The following is a 20,086-nucleotide window of genomic DNA, read 5'->3' as shown; positions in this document are numbered from 1 at the left end:
CTTGTCAAAACTAAGAAACCAACACTGATACACTGAACTCCAGGCTTTAAGTGGATTTCATAATTTTCTGTTCCAGGTCAACATATTGCACTGAGTCTATTTACATCATACTTTTTAATGTAAATGTTTCTGAAAAAGGACCAAGTACTGTATTTTTGAAAGCTACCCCCTTCCCTAATAGTAAGGCCTGTGAAAACTTGTGCAATATTCATTTCTATGGTTACTTATATATTTGGGGTGAAATAGTCCATTTTGAGAACTGCTGGGCTTTTTAGTTATTTCTACTGGCTTCAGCTGCCTGGCTGTTCCTACTACCCAAAATATATACATTGCTCTTAGGGAGATGGAGAGTAACCCCACCACCAAGCTAAAATGTGGTAAAACCTAGTTTTGTTATCATTAAACTCAGGCTGTCTGGTTGCTAATTATTCTGTTTAGAAGTAGTTTACTGGCATGAAGGGAGTTATAACTTCCAAGATATTAGCTTTTACTTTTAAATAACTTCTCTTACACTCCACTCCCCCAATCCTAAAAGGCTGCCTTTCTCAATATTCTAGGAACCCTATCAATGTCATCTATGTGTTTCCCTTGCTACTCATAATGGCTCAGGGACCAGCAGCATCAGAACCTCTTAGAAGCTTGTTAACAAGGCAGTATCATAGGCCCATCACCTCAGATACACCAAATCATAGTCTACACTTCAGTAAAAGCCCATGGTAATTCATGTGAACATTAAAGTACTGCTATGATGCACACTAAGAAGAAAAGACAAATTCCTGTAATCCTTGTAAACTGAATTTAAAAGCATTTTTTTCAATACTTTTGAAAGGGTAGGCAAGCAGACAGAAAGGAGTAATAGTGATTGTTTCTTAAAATCATACCAGTGACTTAGAAAAAGGAGACCTGGTTGCCACATCTCCATATTTCTTTGTGAAAGAAATTTAAATTTCTTCACTGGCCAGGTGGTCCATATCAGGTGGATGTGAAAATACAAAAGGCAGTGTATATTCCTCAAAATCAAGGCACAGTGAAGGGGGAGAGAAGCAGAGAAAGGAAAGGGTGTATTCTCCAATGGATAAGAAGGGATCAGGTTCACAAATCACTTCTTAATGACATCTCAGAAATAAATGCCTAATGTAAAAGTGGTTACACTCCAGCCATCTGCTACATATTTATATCTATCATAATAAATATGATTGTATATTATTTGATTTCAATTATATAGCACTACTGGCCTCTAAAAATGCTTTTAAGATTAGAGAACACTTCTTATACATATCTTGCCTCAGTATTTTCTAGTGTATTTATTAAAAATAGACTGTGCTTTTATACCATAACTTTTAGAAGAACAATGTTCTATTCAAAATTAACATGGATTTTAAAAACTTTACCTTTAGTTCTTGAAGCTTATCCACATAAATTTGTTTAGGTTGGTCTTCTCCTTCTTCATAAAGCCAATTTTCTGTATCTTCCAATATTGCAGACAGTTTATTCAAGTCCTAGTTATACATTGAAGAGACACTGTCTGAAATTGCTCTCCTTAGGAGGAAGTTATCAAAGAAGGACAGACTATTTCTTAAGTATAAAAGATTAAATTTCAGATTTCTCTGGCTTTTTATTTTAAACGTGTTTTTCACCACACTTCTGCAATTAGGAGAAATAACTAAGAATCATTACTAAATGTGGCCCAAGGAGATTGACAACAGCAACACATCTGGTATGTTTATTTACATAATTCGTATTAACACTGTCAAATAGTTCTAATAAAAAATACGTAATTTAGACTTACTTCTTGAGTGATGAATTTTTCATAGACAGTGCCCAGCTTGTCTCTAAAATCATACACGTATTCTTCAACAGCATTCTTAGCATCATTTCTTTCTTTCTCTAATTTATCTTGCATTATCATCTTCCCCTATTCAAAATGTTCAGATTAGCTGTTATTAAGAATATGCACAAGAGTCATAAGGAAATGCATATCAAAACCACAATAAGATTATCACCTTATACCTATTATCACCATACCAAAATGGCTAGATCAAAAAGACAAGAAATGACAAGTATTGGAGAGGATGTGGAGAAAAAGGAACCCTTGTGCAGTGTTGGTGGGAATGTTAATTGGTGCAGTCACTGTGGGAAACAATAGTATGGAGATTCCTCAAAATATTAAAAATAGAACTACTAAGAACTACTGTATGATCCAATAATTCTATTACTGGGCAGTCAGCCAAAGAAAACAAATACATGAATTCAAAAAGATGTATGCACCCCTATGTTTATTGCAGCATTATTTACAATAACCAAGACAGAAAAAACCCAAGTGTCAGTTGATAAATGAATGGATAAAGATGGGTGTGTGTGTGTGTGTGTGTGTGTGTGTGTGTGTGTAGTATTACTCAGCAATAAAAAGGATGAAACCTTGCCATGTGCAACAACATAAATGGACCTAGAGTATATTATGCTAAATGAAATAAGCCAAAGAAAAATACCATATGATTTCACTTGCATGTGGAATCTAAAACACAAAATAAATGAATAAACTAAGAGTAGAAACAGACCCATAAATAGAACTGATGGCTGCCAGAGGGGAAAGAGGTGGGGGGATGGGCAAAAAGTGGGAAAAGGAGTAAGGATACATACTTCAAGTTATGGAATGAGTAAGTGATGGGGATAAAAGGTACAGCACAGAGAATATAGTCAATGGTATAGTAACAGTGACAGGTGACAGCTACACTTGTGATGAGCATACCATGATGTAGAGACTGGTTTAATCACTATGCTGTATGCCTGAAACTAAGGTAGCACTGTGTATCAACTAGACTTCAATTTTAAAAAATGCATTAGGGAAATGCAAACCAAAACCCCTTTACACCTAATGGAATGACTAAATCAAAGACATGAATAGTGTTGGTGAGTATGTAAAGAATTTTAAACCCTTGTACATTGCTGTTGAGAATGTAAAATGGGGCAGCTGTTATGTAAACAGTTTGGTGGTTCCTCAAAAAATTAAACAAAAAATTACAGTATGACACAGCAATTTCACTCCTAGGTATATACCCAAAGGAATTGAAAACAGGAGCTCAAAACAGTTATTTGTATGCCAATATTCACTGCAGCGTTATTCACAAGAGCCAAAAGGTGGAAACAACTCAGCTGTCCACTAACAGATGAAAGGATGAATGAAATGTATATATAAACAATAAAAATTACTCTATTATAAAAAGGAATAAAGTTATAATTTATGTTACAACATGGATGAATTTTGAAAACATGCTAAGTACACTAAACCAGATACAAAAGGACAAATATTATGATTACATTCATAGGAGTTTTCTAGACTACACAAGTTCACAGAGACAAAGTGGATAGAGCTAACTGGAGGATAAGGAAAAGGGAAGAATGGGCGTGGTTATTAATGATTACAGATGTTCTGGGGTTATGAAAAATTTTAGAAAATGGTGGTGGTGGTGGTTACACAAAATTATGAATGTAATTAATGCCACTGAATTGTACACTTAGTTAAAATGGCATATTTTACTAGTCTAAAAGTAGTGTGTAATGTGTAAATGTGTAGTAATGTGTAATATACCAAAAGTCACTGAATTGTACACTTTGAGTGAATTGTATGGTATGTGAATTATATCTCAATAAAGCTTCTTTACAAACTACACATAGACTATGTCATTATATAGAACCCATACATACTTGGGTTCAATTCCCTGACTCCCCATTTAATAGCTTTGAGATCACAGGAAGGTCACTATACCTCTCTAAGCCTCAGTTTTCTTATCCTAAAACAGAGAGGATACTTCTATCTATCTCTTAGGGCTGTTACTAAGATTGACATCATTCACATAAAAGTTTGGTATAGCGTCTAGCATCTAACTCATGCTGAATAAATGTTAGCTCTTAGGGGATTTACTATGGTGGTTGTGATGCTGAGCTCCAGAGACAGACTACTCAGATCCAACCCAAAGGTTACTTTCTGGCCACTAAATCTGGTGATTTAGTCTACCTCTTCCTGTTTCCTCATCTGTAAAACACAGATCTCTTAACAGTACTTCTACCTCATAGGTTTGTTGTGAGGATTAATTAATATATCAAAGTGTTTAAAGAGGTTAGCAAACATGAGTGTCTTAATTAAAGCAAAGAAATAATCTGAGGATTGTAATACTTGAACAAAATTTTCACTTCAACAGAAACATAGTATTTTAAACAGACTACAGTGCACTGACACTATGAATTTAAACATTTAAAAACTTAAGAAAAAATTTATACACAAAATTTGCCATAGCTGCACTTCCCTACAATTCATTCCTTTGGGAAGATAAGTCTCAAAACAGAATTATCCATGGTCTTCAGGAATGCTTGCTTCACATAAATTTCAGCCTTTAATAGTTAATGAATAGACAATATAGGTAGTACTGAAAAGAGCAAGCATTGTAAAGTCAAAATATTTCAAAGATAATTCCTAGAATTATGTGCAGCAAATGGGAGAATATGAGGTACTTCGAAGAAAACTGACCTTTAATGCCTGCCAAGCCTATAGAAATTACGGACCAGTACTTAAATAAAAGTTTTAAAAATAAAATTATTTCTTATACAATTGCCAATCAAGAAACAAAACCCTTTTCCTTAAAAGACTATAAAAATTAAACACACAGACATGTAAGGAATTTCAAGAATGACAATAGATCTTAAAAAGTATTAAATGGAAGTCAGAAGATATCTGAATAAAGCCTTGACCTTTAAGAACAATACATTAGAAGAGGGGGGCTGCGAATACTTCCTGTATGATGTCTGCCAGGTGTTACTGTTACAGACACAGTAAAAGCAGGTAAGAATCATTAGTACTGGAATGGTCTTTACAGTGAAGACCACACATGTTTTTCACATAACTATGATGAAAGCTACCCTGTACATAACAATACAGCTCAATATTTTATCCAAAATAACGTAGTTCAATGATCTATTTAATAATTCCTTAGGCGTTATGGACTAGATCCCCAAACTTGCGGGGAGGGGAATAATCACTGACTTCTATAAAATTTTTAGAAGATACTACCACTTATTTCAACATCAACTCAGATTTATATACCTCATTTTCAATGTAGCTGTTGAGAAGATCTTGGCCCAATTGTCTGCACAGGCTACTCTGAATAGGTAGATCAATACTCTTGACTTTTCCTTTTTTAATGGTCTGGTTTAATCGGTCTTGTTTGTCTGAGGGAGCTGACTGCAAAAAGAAATGTAAGAGAAGTATAAATTTCTAAAACCAGCTTAAAAACAGATTTAGAAGTGATTTCAGATAAAACAGAAAAGTAAAATTGAACAAAACTATTACCATTCTACTAAAGACTACTTTAATACAGACCATATTTTATACTGTGTACACTAAATCTTTCTACATAAAAAATAACTGAGATGGAAATGCATTTTAAAATCATAAGATGCTACTTCACACCCACTAGAGATGGCTATAATGGGGGGAAAAAAAAAGAAAACAAGAGTTTGTGGATGTGGAGAAACTGGAACCCTCCTACATTGCTGACAAGACTGTAAAATATTGAACCATCCATTCTGGAAAACTGCTGGGCAGTTCCTGGGTGATGAAGACGCTGTGAAAATGACTGTGATAATAGCTGCAAGACTATGAATGTATTGAAAAACCACTTAACTGTATACGTGAATGGACTGATTATATTGATTATATGTAAACTATATCTCAAGCAGTTAAATAACTAAAGCAAAAAAAATTAATGTTTTCACTCATATGTGGAATCTGAGGAACTTAACAGAAGACCATGGGTGAAGGAAAGGGGAAAAAAATAGTTTCAAACAGTGAGGCAAACCATAAGAGACTCTTAAATACAGAGAGTACTGAGGATTGATGAGGGGCGGTGGGGAGGGGGGAAGAGATGATGGGGCACTGAGGAGGGCACTTGTTGGGATGACTGCTGGATGTTGTATGTAAGCAATGAATCATAGGAATATAGCCCAAAACCAAGAGCACACTAAATACACTGTATGTTAGCTAACTTGACAATAAATTACATTAAAAAAATAAACTAAAAAATCAAGAAAAATGGGTTTCAGTTTGTAAATTACTTGAGAGCACAGGATTTAAAATTGAATCTTTATAACCTCTGGAAAAAAAAAATCTATACAACTAACCTACACAGATTAAATTCTCAGTTTAGAAAAATCCGTTGAAGATGGTATTTAGAATACATTCATCTGTATGATTGGGTCATGGTCTCTCCCTTTATTAGCAATGACTGCTTGTAGAATAATGACTCTCAATAAAAAAGTTACCCTTAAAATTTTTACTTTCAAAAATGTTTATTTTTGCACAAAGCAAAATATTTTATAATATGTAGCAAAATGCTTAAAGTGGTTAATTTTGAAATGCAAGGTTCTGCCAATTTAAGTTTTCTTCATTTAGCTTACTCCATTTCCTATTTTTCTGGGATTATATGGCTTTTAGTAAGCCATAAAGTTACTGAAAAACACATCTTTTTTCCTACCAAAGAGACAGTTTTACTTCTATTATTAGGGTTCAATCTTTTAAAAATCCTCTATAATAACTTATTGAATTGTATTTGCTCCGGTTGTGTCCTTCTATACTTTTCTACAGCTAAGATTTAAAATAGCAAGTTTATTAAAAGAATGCATTATAAAGTGAACACATTAACTCCAAATATCAATCTCAAAAAGACACCATCATAAAAAGAGTAACACACACTTTTGTTTTGGTTCCTGTATGATCAATTTCCTCTTCTGGGGTGTGTTCAGCATGGCATTTTTGATGTCCTCCTTCTTCTTGGTCAACTTGCATTTTATCCTGGAAAGAAAATATGTAATTGGTACTATTTGTAGTGTCTTCCTTATTTATTTTTTAATAAAGAGCATCTTAGAGCTCAAACCTGCTTTGAAAAGTGTGAACGTAGTAAAGTAGAAGGCTGTTTTTCAAATGTGAATACAAATAGATTAACAGGTAAGTAAAATAAAAAGACCTATTTAATGCAATGTGAATGAATAGTTTCCTTCACCTTGTAGGCAAATAACTGCAAAATAAATGGAAAATTATTCTCAAGTTAAATTCACCAGCCAAAACCCACAAACATAAGCTTACAAAAAAAGAACATTAAAATTGGCATGAAACATGTTTACATGAAAAATGTTTACAAAGGTGAGAAAATAAAGATATAAAATATGTGTATTACATAAATTCAATTATATTTTTTAAATGTAGTAAAATACTCAATGCATTGAAACTGTCAAAGTAGATGTCTCCGAATTATAATGTAAACATCAAAGTTTTTAAAAAATTTTTTTAAATGTTTATTTATTTCTGAGAGAGAGAGAGAGAGAGAGAGAGAGAGAGAGAGAGCGCGCGAGCGAGCGAGCAGAGGAGGGTCAGAGAGAGGGAGATCCAGAATCTGAAACAGGCTCCAGGCGCTGAGCTGGCAGTCAGCACAGAGCCCGACGCGGGGCTTGAACCCACGAACCATGAGATCATGATCTGAGCCGAAATCAGAGGCTTAACCGACTGAGCCACCCAAGGCGCCCCTGAACCTCAAAGTTTTTTAATGCTAGAAGACAAATTCTCAACCAAGAAGATAGTCAAAATAGACTCTCCTTGGTAAACCTTTTTTAACCTTATTTATGACCTTCTTCCTAACAAGAAGAAAGCTTGAAATTCAGGAAATCAGTATGATTTAAGTTTCCTAATGTATCTGGAGTTAAGCAATACAAAATAACCAGAAGGAGATGATGAATCAATTCTTATTTGTGCCAAAGAGAAAAATAAGTTGGGAGATAATTTATACCAGCATTCTTCGTAGTTAAAAGGTCAATTATTTCTGATATTTCACCCGCCACCTCACCTCTAGCCACCTTTCAACTGTATAATTTCCCCCACCCTGATTGAAAAGAGGTGAAAAAAGTGATAGTGGCGAGTTGGGGTAATATAGTAAGACACAAATACACTGTTAACTTTATTTCATATAATAAGAAAGATATGCTAATTAAGTGGCCAAAATGGTTGATCACTTGGCATTCTTACTTTATACTTAATGAAAGAACTCTTCTACTGTGAATATATCACTGAAGGATAAACCATATAAAGTGGTTATGGTGTTTCTAAAACTTCACATTCAGAATCCAACTCTTTCAAATAAATTCAGTTGTCAATGTATTTGTCTACACAGTATTTTCCTTTGTGCCATCAAAGGCATTAGAGTGTCCCAGCTTTTGTTTAAAAAGGTTCGGTCTAGGTATGGTCTGTAGTATTTTATTATAAGCCGCTGACACCTATCGTGCAAGTTTCATTAGGGTGTTTTATCTACCAAAAGGAGTCAGCAGATTGTTTTCAGACAACAGCCAAGAGAATTCCTTCCTTGAATGGTCTTTAAACAATTTGTTGATGGAAATGTCAAGGGGATGCAATTGCTTAATCATGCCAATGGGAATAGCAACCAAGTTCACACACATACAGGTAATGAGAACTATGTCACCATTACTACCACTGGCAACAGCAAGTAAAAGATATCATTTGCAAGACCTTCCCTAACTTCAGATATATTAAAAAGTGGGAAACTGTGCATCTCACAATTAATTTGAGAATAACTTGTTAACCCTTTAAAACGATTTAATAAGGTTCATAGGAATATTATCCATAGTGGGGAACTAAATAAAGGAAGTGCCTCTAGACTCTGGCATCTCTTAATAGATTTTAAATTTGATGAGGATCGTTTTTCTGTTCACTGCTATATCCAAACACACATTTTAGTGCTTCTAGTTATTTGCTGAATGAAAAGCACTTAAGAATAAAATCCACAGTCATTTTCATGAACTATAAAGGCTTGACCTGATTTGCCCCTTGATCTACCTTCTTAAATTTTTTTTCTGGCCACTCTCCACTCCTATATCTCATGTATCAGCTACCCTTATATTTGTTACAACAAAGAATACAAAAAGGAGCTTCCAGCCCCAGGGTCTTTATACTTGTTTTTCAGTCTGCCCAGAAAACTACCTATGTATCTTCAAACTGCTTTTTCATCCTTCAGGCTGGCTTACCTGTTCTTCCTCACAGGTGGCTTCCCTGGTCACTATCACACAGTTAATTTCCACTTTGCATCCCCCTCTCCTTTAATTTCCTTTATACAGTATCTTGTTGCTTCTAGCTTGTCTTTTCCCACTAGAATGTTAAGTTACAGATGGTGGGGGACATTTTCTTCTTTGCTTACCACTGTAAGTTTAAGTGTAAAGTGCCTAAAACAGTGCCTTATATGTATAAGTAATAGGTACTTATTATGTATAAGTAGAGTTTTTCGAAAAGTAAATAAAAAGATGAACTACTCAAATGGCCAACAGTTGGGGAATAGTAAAACCAAGATATAGTAGTACAATGAATAGCATATAGTCTTTCTGATCTCTGACTCTGTGATAAAGCCTAGGCTGCGATAACTTTTTAGGATGACTATGTATTAATTAGTATACACCAAGAAGTATCAATTTAATTTTCTGACACATCTCTATATTGAAGAAAAGTTCACAATCTGTTATTATTTTTCAGGAAAAATCAAAGCTATCTTAATTTTTAATGAAAAAATGAAGCCAATAATTTCATAAATTGACTCCTGTGCAAAAAAAAAGAAAAAGAAAAAAAAGACTGCTGCTGCAGCTCACTGGGTTTCTTTATATCAGATTCAGCAGTGTCAGCAGCTGAGGTAGAGTAAAAACTTATTTTCTCCTCCAAAACTTAAACAATTAGCTTCCAAAGTCTACTCTGAATTGATTCACATTTTGGGGAGGAAGGGGGAAACAACTTTATAATGTAATGTAAGCCTTATGGTTTTAAACTTTTGAATACAGAATTNGAACCGCGAGACCATGACCCAAGCGAAAGTCGGACGCTTAACCGACTAAGCCACCCAGGCGCCCCCGATGTTTTCTACACAGGATACTCAACATCACCCCTTGCTGGCAATGATTCGGAAACAAATGTATTCAATACCTACTTTATCAGCTATGGTAGGGATTTAAAAGGAGAATGTGCTTGCCAATAACACCAAGGATAGGATCCATAATGTTAACCTTTCTTTTTCCTTGATTACATGTATCGTAGAAGGAGTATTCAGGAACATCTCACTTATCTAGAAGAAATCCCTTATGTGGGTACATCAACTACTTGGAAATGTTCCAACAAGGCAAAACACTTTTGATAAACAAGTAGTAAGTCTCTGAGGAGCTAAAGCAGATGTCATTATTTCATACCCTTTATTCAGGGCTGAGTCCTTTAAGTCCACATCCAGATTATTCCCAAGGACTGAATGACTACCTTAAAGCTCACAGACAAAATAAAAGCATATAAATGCTAGAGGAGGCAGAAAAAAATGGGTGCCATATTATTGTTTTTAGTGCCCAGGAATCACGATTAGAGAAAACTAAAGGTCTCAGCAGAGGTGAAGAAAATAGAAATGGTTATGAAGAATTCATCCTTGAGGCATACAGAGTGCTCTCAATATTAGTAAAAATAAATCTTAATGGATTAAAATTTCTATGTATGACTTAAATTATTGTGAACTACAAGTAAGAAAACTAACTTTTATATGTCTGACAAATTACTATGAACTACAGTTAAGAAAACTTTTCACCTATTATTCTTACATTAATTTATAAAAAACTATCTTCACTAACAGATTAGGACATTTCTTCTCAATTCAAGGAAGGTTGTAATAGCAAAATAATACATGGGAAGAAGAAAGAAAATGCTATGATCCTTAAAATAAGTACCTTATAGAGGATTCTGATCAATGTGGAAGATTTTAGAGTAATTATTAATAAAAACAGAAAAAATGACAACTCCACAGAAGGGAAAAATGGTCTTGAAATTTAACAAAAACCATTCTTTTTTTAAATGTTTTTATTTATTTCTGAGAGAGAGAGAGACAGACAGACACACACATAGCCTGAGTAGGAGAGGGGCAGAGAAAAGAGGGAAACCCAGAATCCAAAGCAGGCTCCAGGCTCTGAGCTGTCAGCACAGAGCCTGATGCGGGGCTTGAACTCACGAATCACAAGGTCACCACCTGGGCTGAAATCGGACACCTAACTGACTGAGCCACCCAGGTGCCCCACAAAATCCATTCTTAATATGCACAAATACACAAAAAATCTAGGGCAGATCTCCAATTATGGTTGGGAAAAAATGCCATTAAAAATAACTTATAATAGTATACATATAAAAAGGTAAAATCTCTATGTAATAGAATATAATCATGTTCACCTACGATTCCTGCATCTATAGTACACCAAGAGTGAATATAGTGCTAGGGTCACATAACTCTTTCAAAAAGAAATTAACTGTCAAAATCTGTATTGTTATTGAAAACGTACAGCACACTCTTCTGTTCCACTGCCACAGATACCCCTATGCTCAGAAAAATTCTTTATTAAGCGTGTGGTTTATCAATCTAAGAATAGGTACATGTAGGGACGCCTGGGTGGCTCAGTCGGTTAAGCATCCAACTTCGGCTCAGGTCATGATCTCACAGTTTGTGGGTTTGAGCTCTGCATCGGGCTCTGTGCTGACAGCTAACTCAGAGCCTGGAGCCTGCTTCCGATTCTGTTATCTCCCTCTCTCTGACCTTCCCCCTGCTCATGCTCTCTCTCTCAGAAATAAATAAAAACATTTAAAAAAAATTTTTAAAGGTACATGTATAGTTCAAAATTTATCAGTCTGAATTGGTTTTATCTGTAAACTAAAAAAACTAACCATAATACGTGTTTTTAATGGAAATAAAGAAAAATTTAGGAAAGAGGACTCCAAACACACATGTGTTTCATATAAAGCTATTAAAAAGATGCAAAACCTCTAAAGGGTTAAAAATGTGCAAGATGTAGAGCATTTAAAATTATTCTTTGATGCTTTTATTTAAAAAAGTTTATACTGATCCCTACAATAGAAGTTTAGAGCAAAACCTCAGATTATTTTTTATTTTTAAGATATAAGTTATGATTAAGAAATTATATATCATAGTTTTTCATTTTTTAAAGTTTATTTTGAGAGAGACAGAGAGAGTATGACTGGGGGAAGGGCAAAGAGAGAAGGAGAGAGTAGTCAGCACAGAGCCCAATGCAGGGCTCGAACTCACAAAACTGTGAGATCATGACTTGAGCTGAAACCAAGATGCTTAACTGACTGAGCTGCCCAGGCACCCCTTGAAGCTACAAAAAATATTTATTAGAGGAATCTTGCAATAGGATTTCTACATACCACGTCATCTTTGCTTTCATTCTTAAATGAAGCTTCGGTCTCCATAGGAGCATCACTGTGATCACCTTCTACATTTTGCTTCTCAATTACTGATGCACTGGCCACACTGAAGATTCCATGGATGTTAACACGAACTTTAACCTTCACTTTTGAACTATCACCATCAGACTGTGGAAATACATTCTGAATAGTGAAGCTCCCTTCAGGAAAAAAGAGCTTTCATCAGTACATGGGCCTCTGATTAACTTATTCAATTCACTCATTCAATAATTTGACTATTATCTCTTAGATGCTGGCAAACAATCATAAAATTATCATCAAATCCAGATTAATTACTGTGGGAAAGGCACTGACCCAAGATCACCTTTTTTTTTTTTTTAAATAGCTTAAGAAACTTAATACTAAGTTTCAGAAAAGGTTAAGCAGCCTGCCAAAATCTTCAATGCTAGGACAAAGGTAAATTGGAATTTCAACCAAGGATAATCTGACTCAAGGCAATATAACTTTAAGTATTTTCTCATATTCCTATTCTAAAACCAAAATAACAATTCAACTTGAGTTTGAAAACCAAATGAACACTATACTTTTGCTATAAGCTTTGGAAAATCATAATCATGTTGGTAATTTCTAAGTAAAGCAGTTTTTAAAAATTCTGCCCTATAGAAAAATTGCTGTTATTCAGACATTAATAACTACAGAGATGTTCACTTTTCACTTTAAGATGTTTTATTTTGAAAAATCTGTAATATACAATGATATCCACGGTGGAAAGAAAATACTAGGTAGAAAAACCGAGAACTAAAAAATCTGGTTGATCTTTGTTACAGGTTGAATTGAGACTCCCATTCCCACATTAATATGAAATCCTACTCTCTTTTTTAAAAAATTTTTTAAGATGTTGATTTTGCTTTTGTGAAAGACAGAGCATGAGCAAGGGAGAGGCAGAGAGAGGGAGACACAGAATCAGAAGCAGGCTCCCGACTCTGAGCTGTCAGCACGTAGCCCGACTCAGAGCTCGAACCCATGAACCGTGAGATCATGACCTGAACCAAAGTCGGACGCTCAACCGACTGAACCACTCAGGTGCCCCATGAAGTCCTACTCTCAAGTACCTGAGAAAGTGACCTTATTTGGAAGACAGGGTCTAAACAGAGGTAATATCAAGTTAAAATGAGGTCATCAGGGTGGATTCGAATCCAATAACTGGTATCCTTATTTGGAGACAGATACATATATACAGGGAGAATGTCATGTGAACATGAAGATGGCCATGTACAAACCAAGGAGAGAAGCCTGGAACAGATCCTTCCCTCACAGACCTCTGAAGGAACCCTGTCAACACTCTGATTTCGTACTTGAAGCTTCTAGAACTGGAAACAATACATTCTACCGTTTAAGCCACTAAGTTTGTGGTATTTTGCTACAGAAGCCCTAGCAAACTAATTCCACCTTCAATAATTTTTTTATTTTTACTGCTTTAAATAACATATTTGAAATATTCGTATCATTTTTTCTAGCTTATTAATAAAAGCAGCACATATAAAAATTTTCAAAATGATTCCTTTTAAATGTTATAAAAATCATACTTGTTTTATATCTCTGAAAAAGATTACTTAACTAAAACAGGTATTACACTCCCTGATTCTCAGCTGTATTGCTTCAATGATACTCATTCACACTGTTGCCAGGGAGCATAAATTTAAAGTCAGAATATACAGTCAGTCTGGCAGCACAATTTCAACATACTATGGGAGTTTTTCCATAAAAAAAATAGCCCTCACCCAAACCTTTCAGGCAGATTACAGAGCATTTTAAATACAGAAGTAAAAATGAAGTAAAAAGTACTCAAAACTTGCTGTTATTCCAGAAATCCTATGAGCATTAAAAGTGCATGTTTAGAAGAAGTATGAATACCTTTTTCTAAAAATCCAGTGCTTAGTTCAAATATCAATTTATTTACTTCCTTGATTTAAACATTAATATATTTACAAAAAGCAAAGGTTTATGAAATTTTTTTCTTGATTTCTCTTACCAATTCTTGGATCAGGATAAGGCACTTCATGTAAATTAGTATAAAATGCTTCTAGTTCAAATGGTTCCTTCTTGTGGAAGGTAATGACTTTTGAGAATGGAGCAGGATGGTTCTTACAGAATACTTCACATTCCCTAAAACAGAGTGGGAAAACAGTTTAAAGTAGAAAGTTACCTATGAATCTAATTATAAAATCCATGTCATTCCTAATTCGAAAGTAGCAACTGTGAAGACCTCTATGTACAAATATAAAGAAAAAGAATTACTGGTTTGGCTATGAGCATGCATTTTGGTAGGTCTATGGCTCCAAGTTTTTAGAATGTCTGTCAGAGTAAGACAGAAAATCCTATCTTATTAAAAGAAAGTAACTGACATTAGGTATACTGTGAGGCTAATACACAGGAACTAGTTTTTTTGCTCACATATGAGAACCAAATGTTATTCATTAGTTTCCAAAATACTTGTTACATGTAACCCTTTATATTTTTGCTCCTGTCTATAAGTTTGAAATTATTTCCAAATAAATGTTTTGGGTTTTTTGTTGTTTTTTTTTTTAGGGGAGCTAGGGGGAAAAACAAAACAAAACAAAAAACGGGACAAGTACCAAGGGACACCTGTATGTATATCTTTTACCTAGATTTACTGTCAGCATTTTATTCCATTTGTTTCTTCAACACACTCTGGGCATGTGTAGTTTTTTCTGAACCAATGGAGGATATTAACATACATTATGGCTCTTTACGCATAAATACTTTAATGTGTATTTCCTAATAGGGATATGCTTTAACAAATAATGACAGTACAGCTGTCAACTTTATAAATTAACACTGATATTTTAACATACAATCCATATTCCAATTTTTACAAATGATATAATAATATCCTTTATAGTATTTCCTCCTCTCTGTTAGAGGAAGTTTTAACACCTACGTGACAACTCCTATTCCTTAAACAGTATAACAGAAACTCACTCTATAATACTATATCATCACTATAAGGTTTGAAAATTCCACACTCATGGACCTTTCCCTCTATTCTAGTTTTTAAGGACCTACACTATCTTTTACTTTTTTTTAAAGTTTTTTTTTTGTTGTTGTTTGCTTGTTTCCTTAGAGCACAAGCAGGGGAGGAGAAGGAGACACAGAATCCAGAGCAGGTTCCAGGCTCTGATCTGTCAGCACAGAGCCCAACACAGGGCTCAAATCCACGAATGGGGAGATCATGACCAGAGCTGAAGTCAGATGCTTAACCAACTGAGCCACCCAGGCACCTCTGCTTTTATATCCTATCACTAAGATAGGTTTATTTTTCATTTCAACTCTTCCATAAGTTTCTTACATAATTTTTTTCTGGATCACTGTATCTTAACTGAAATTAACTTTAAGAATTTATTGATTTAAGTAATCTTTACACTCAACATGGAGTTCAATCTTACAACCTCAAAATGCAGAGTCTCATGCTCTGACTGTGCCAGTCAGGCACCCCTGAAACTAACTTTAAGGAACAGCATTTCTTGCCTCAAAATTGACATTAATACATGCCATTTAAATGCTCTGCAAAACATTTCCGATCAAATTCATAATTTGTATTATTACAATTTGTGCAAAATTTTTAGTTTCTTCGGGGTGGGAATATATATATCACAGTACAAAAGTTTAAAAGCAACTTCAAAATCTAAATACAGGTTTATTTTATTGTATAAATTATATGTTTGAATAGTAGTCAAATATATTATTTGAAACACAAATTTTTATTTTGGTAAAATAAATTATTTAAATCCTGGCCACTTCATGGAAAATGAAACATAAATGTCGGTAAAAGCATGAAAAGATTGTGGCTCACAATAGTCAGAAATACATATCTAATAACAAAGTACTTATTTTCACTTTCAGGATTTTATGTTTAAAAGTATAGGAGGAAAAATGCTGTAACAGACAATCCCAGCAATGTTAAAAGGAATATAAATTAGTATAATCCTTTTAGTGGAAAATGTGGCAGTACTAATTAAAATAATGTTCATATCCTTTGGGTTAATTTTAGTCTTATACAGTTATCTTACAGATATACCAAACACAACTAAACAAGAAGATGTGTACAAGTTAAATTATGGCACACACAATTGCTGAGAAAATAGTCACTGTTGACATGGAAAAGTAATAAGTAACATATTTTAAAAAGCAAGTTTCACTAGAGACATAGAGATGATCATGTATGTATTAACCAAGTACATGCTTTTATTTTTGGATAGTCAAAGAAAATGACTAGAAAGATAGAAGCCTAGCTATTAACAAGTTACCTCTGTAAAATGTGCTCAGTAGCAGTTGGGGTACGGCAGATGCAGGTTTTTAAATTTTTATAGTTCCATATTGTGATTTTTATTTGAAAGAAAATTTACTTTATAATAAAATACTAATTAAAAATATGCCATGATAGTTTATAGATTATATAGTGTTTTATATAGTTCCTTTCTTCTAACATTTTATTTAAAAGTATTTCAGACGGGCACCTGGGTAGCTCAGTCAGTTAAGCATCTGACTTCAGCTCAGGTCATGATCTCACGGTTTGTGAGTTTGAGCCCTGCATCAGGCTCTGTGCTGACAGCTAGTTCAGAGCCTGGAGCCTGTTTCAGATTCTGTGTCTCCTTCTCTCTCTGACCCTCCCTGCTCACGTTGTCTGTCTCTCTCTCTCACAAATAAATAAAAAACATAAAAAAAAAAAAAAAAAGGTACTTGAGAGTATTAAAAGTGTAAATTCCTCTAGTTTAGGAAACTAGGTTCAATTGGTTATTTATTTACAACAAGCTCTAACCAAGGCTTTAAAAGTAACTTACCCAGTTCCATCTTCAAAAGAGGTCTTCCATCTTAATGTGATTGAATAGGGAACAAGGTCTGTTATAGAAAATTCACGCACTTTAAATGCTGGTGAGAGAATCGCACACTGAAAATAAGATATATACCATATTTAAATCAACAAACACAAAACATACTGTAGGCTACCCTGATTGAATTGCTTAATAGAGTCCTTGTAATAAAGTTATGTTTTAAAAATTGTCTTTTCGTAACAGCTAATTAAAATTTACAACTGTCAGGGTTTATGACCTTACAAAAATGTTTTTAAATCTCAAAAAAGAATTTTAAATGGGAGTAATTACAAGAATTCATAAAGTAAATGGCTTTGCACTACAGTACACTTTTTTGCACTACAGGCATATTGCCCTAGAACAGCTTAAAAACATAAATTGGAAAGACACAAGACTTATTTATCAGAAATAATTTCAATTTATTCTTTGTCTGACAAATGGTTAGAAAAGATAAAAGGTCCCCTTAGGCCTATTACCACATTTCTGGCAAAATATACATTCTAAACAAAAAGGATTACTAATCATACCTGTAATGCACATCCTCTTGCAACAGCTTCATCAGCATTTAATGTGGTACTTATGTCTTTAAGAAAGAACTTAGTGATTTGTTCTTTCACTGCAGGAATTCGTGTTGCTCCCCCTACAATTTCTATACTACTTATGTCTTCACGTTGCAAGTCTGGAAAACAAAATGTATTTAATTGGTAAGAATAAGACAGTCTTTATAAAAATATGAACAAAAGGCCTTGGAAAGTACTTTTTTAAAAAGTGGGTGTCTTATTTGCTCAAAACAAGCCTAAAAGGAAAGAAGATAAAAACAAATTTTGGAAAAAGGTAAAGCTTAATAAATACTAATTATCTATGCGTCAGGCACTGCACTTGGTCCAGATGACAGAGTGACATTAAGAATAGACAAGTACCTCATGGGCTCTTCAACTTTCTAACTTCCACCTCACAAATACCCACAGAAGGTACAAAAACCTTAGCAAAAAGCAATCATGTCCCCTTTCTACATTTTATTTTCATCTTAGACTTCACTATATGCTTACATGTAAACACCGCCAAATATAACTAGTATCAGACTTACAATGCAAACAAGAACATAAACCAGGAATTGCTCTCATAAGCCCAAATTCACAGTGCCATTACTCTGAGGAAGTTACAATCTCCCTCTCTAAAATCAGAAATACAAATCTTCAAAAAACAAATGAAGTTTTAATTGCTTTTACCATGTCCTACCCTATTAAAATGAGTTAACACCATTATACAATTTTGATGGTTAGTCTAGTAATTTACACTTACTAGCTTGTTCCATTACTGCTTTTAATGGTGGCTCAACCCTGGTGAAGAGGGAAGCACATAATTGTTCAAACTGAGCCCTGGGGGGGAAATGAAATAAAATTCATCATTTTGGGATATAAAACTCAAGTGTATCTTCTAACATAACAGAATGAAAAAAAAATCAGACATGATCTAAACATACAATAACATGCCAACACTTTGAAAACATACATGCTACCTGTTCATACCTGTTCATTTTACTAGAAACATCAAGGTCATTCATGAAACACTCGATGTTCAGTGGAAGATCTGATGCATTTGCACTCATTAGCTTCTTCAGTTTTTCACATTCCTGATATAAGCGCAGTAAGGCCCGAGAATTTTCTTTCACATTTATCTTATATTTGGTCTTGAACTCCTCACAGAAGTAGTCTACTAAAGCCTCATCAAAGTTCCTGCCACCCAAATATGGATCAAAGGTGGTAGCCAAGACCTGTTTAATCAAAACACCAGAAATGAATTTTCAGAAATATATATGCTTTCAAAAAGACAAAAACCAAAAAGAAAACACCTTTTAAAATTAAAGTAAAATCAAAGCCGAAGAACTTGTCAAAAATCACAAAGCTGTCAAAACTTGCTATCACTTACAGTAATCATCACTTATATTTAGCCAGCATACTCACTCACTCTGAATTATCTGCTTTGGTTTGTAGTTGCATATATCATAATTATAATTAATTTTATTTCTCAAATAATTGAGTTATTACAATAATTAAGATTTAATTATCTCACATCTGTTGGTTCTACAATGGCACTGAACAGGTAGCCAAAAACCAAGTTTAAGACAGCAAATAGTCCTAAGCATGTAACCATAACAAAACAGCCAAGAAAAGCCAATCCAAAGATTCAATCTAGGGGTGCCTGGCTCCTGATCTTAGAGCTGTGAGTTGAAGCCCCAAACTGAGTGTAGAGATTACTTAAAAATAAATCTTTTTTTTTTTACTCCTTTTTTATTTATTTTTTTTTTTAATTTTTTTTATTGTTTTATTTATTTCTAGGAGAGAGACAGAGAGACAGTGTGAGCAGGGGAGAGCCAGAGAGAGAGGGAGACACAGAATCCGAAATAGGCTCCAGGCTCTGAGCTAGCTGCCAAGACAGAGCCCGACGCAGGGCTCGAACCCACAAACCGCGAGATCATGACCTAAGCGAGAGTCGGATGCTTAACCGACTAAGCCACCCAGGCGCCCCTCCTTTTTTTTTTATTAAAAAAATTTTTTTTAAATTTATTTCTGAGACAGAGAGACAGTGTGAGCAGGGGAGAGCCAGAGAGAGAGGGAGACACAGAATCCGAAATAGGCTCCAGGCTCTGAGCTAGCTGCCAAGNAAAAAAAAAAAGCCCAGCCATTTTTATAAAAATATATAAGGAACAAAAGAATACATGAAAAACCAAAAATATACAACAGAAAAAAAGAGGAGAGACAAGAATTTGATATAATAATATAACATAACATAAAATAGATGATGAAAGAAGAGCAGACAAGTCACAGAACTTCAGCATTATAGCTACTGAAAACACAGGAGCAAGACATCTAGTTGCTCTCCTGAGGATACAGGGCAAAAATGCTTATTT

General features: G+C 34.4%; 1 protein-coding gene across 3 annotated transcripts in view; it reads right to left on the bottom strand.

Moving 5' to 3' along the window:
* HSPA4L (heat shock protein family A (Hsp70) member 4 like) overlaps positions 1-20,086 on the bottom strand; it is a 49,858-nt gene that overhangs the window by 7,190 nt on the left and 22,582 nt on the right. For all 3 annotated transcript variants that reach the window (XM_077764705.1, XM_077764763.1, XM_077764637.1), the window contains exons 8-17: positions 18,705-18,949; positions 18,478-18,554; positions 17,703-17,854; positions 17,146-17,252; positions 14,316-14,449; positions 12,284-12,483; positions 6,746-6,844; positions 5,099-5,236; positions 1,790-1,915; positions 1,392-1,499 (exon numbers count right to left, since the gene is read on the bottom strand). In XM_077764705.1, the coding sequence (XP_077620831.1) occupies positions 1,392-1,499; positions 1,790-1,915; positions 5,099-5,236; positions 6,746-6,844; positions 12,284-12,483; positions 14,316-14,449; positions 17,146-17,252; positions 17,703-17,854; positions 18,478-18,554; positions 18,705-18,949 (1,386 nt within the window). The remainder of the gene's footprint in view (positions 1-1,391; positions 1,500-1,789; positions 1,916-5,098; positions 5,237-6,745; positions 6,845-12,283; positions 12,484-14,315; positions 14,450-17,145; positions 17,253-17,702; positions 17,855-18,477; positions 18,555-18,704; positions 18,950-20,086) is intronic.

The sequence above is a fragment of the Crocuta crocuta genome, unplaced genomic scaffold, assembly GCF_008692635.1.
Source record: "Crocuta crocuta isolate KB4526 unplaced genomic scaffold, BGI_CrCroc_1.0 scaffold120, whole genome shotgun sequence".
NCBI lineage: Eukaryota > Metazoa > Chordata > Mammalia > Carnivora > Hyaenidae > Crocuta > Crocuta crocuta.
The sequence above is the reverse complement of the archived record's forward strand: the minus strand, read 5'-3'. Positions and strand labels throughout refer to the sequence as shown.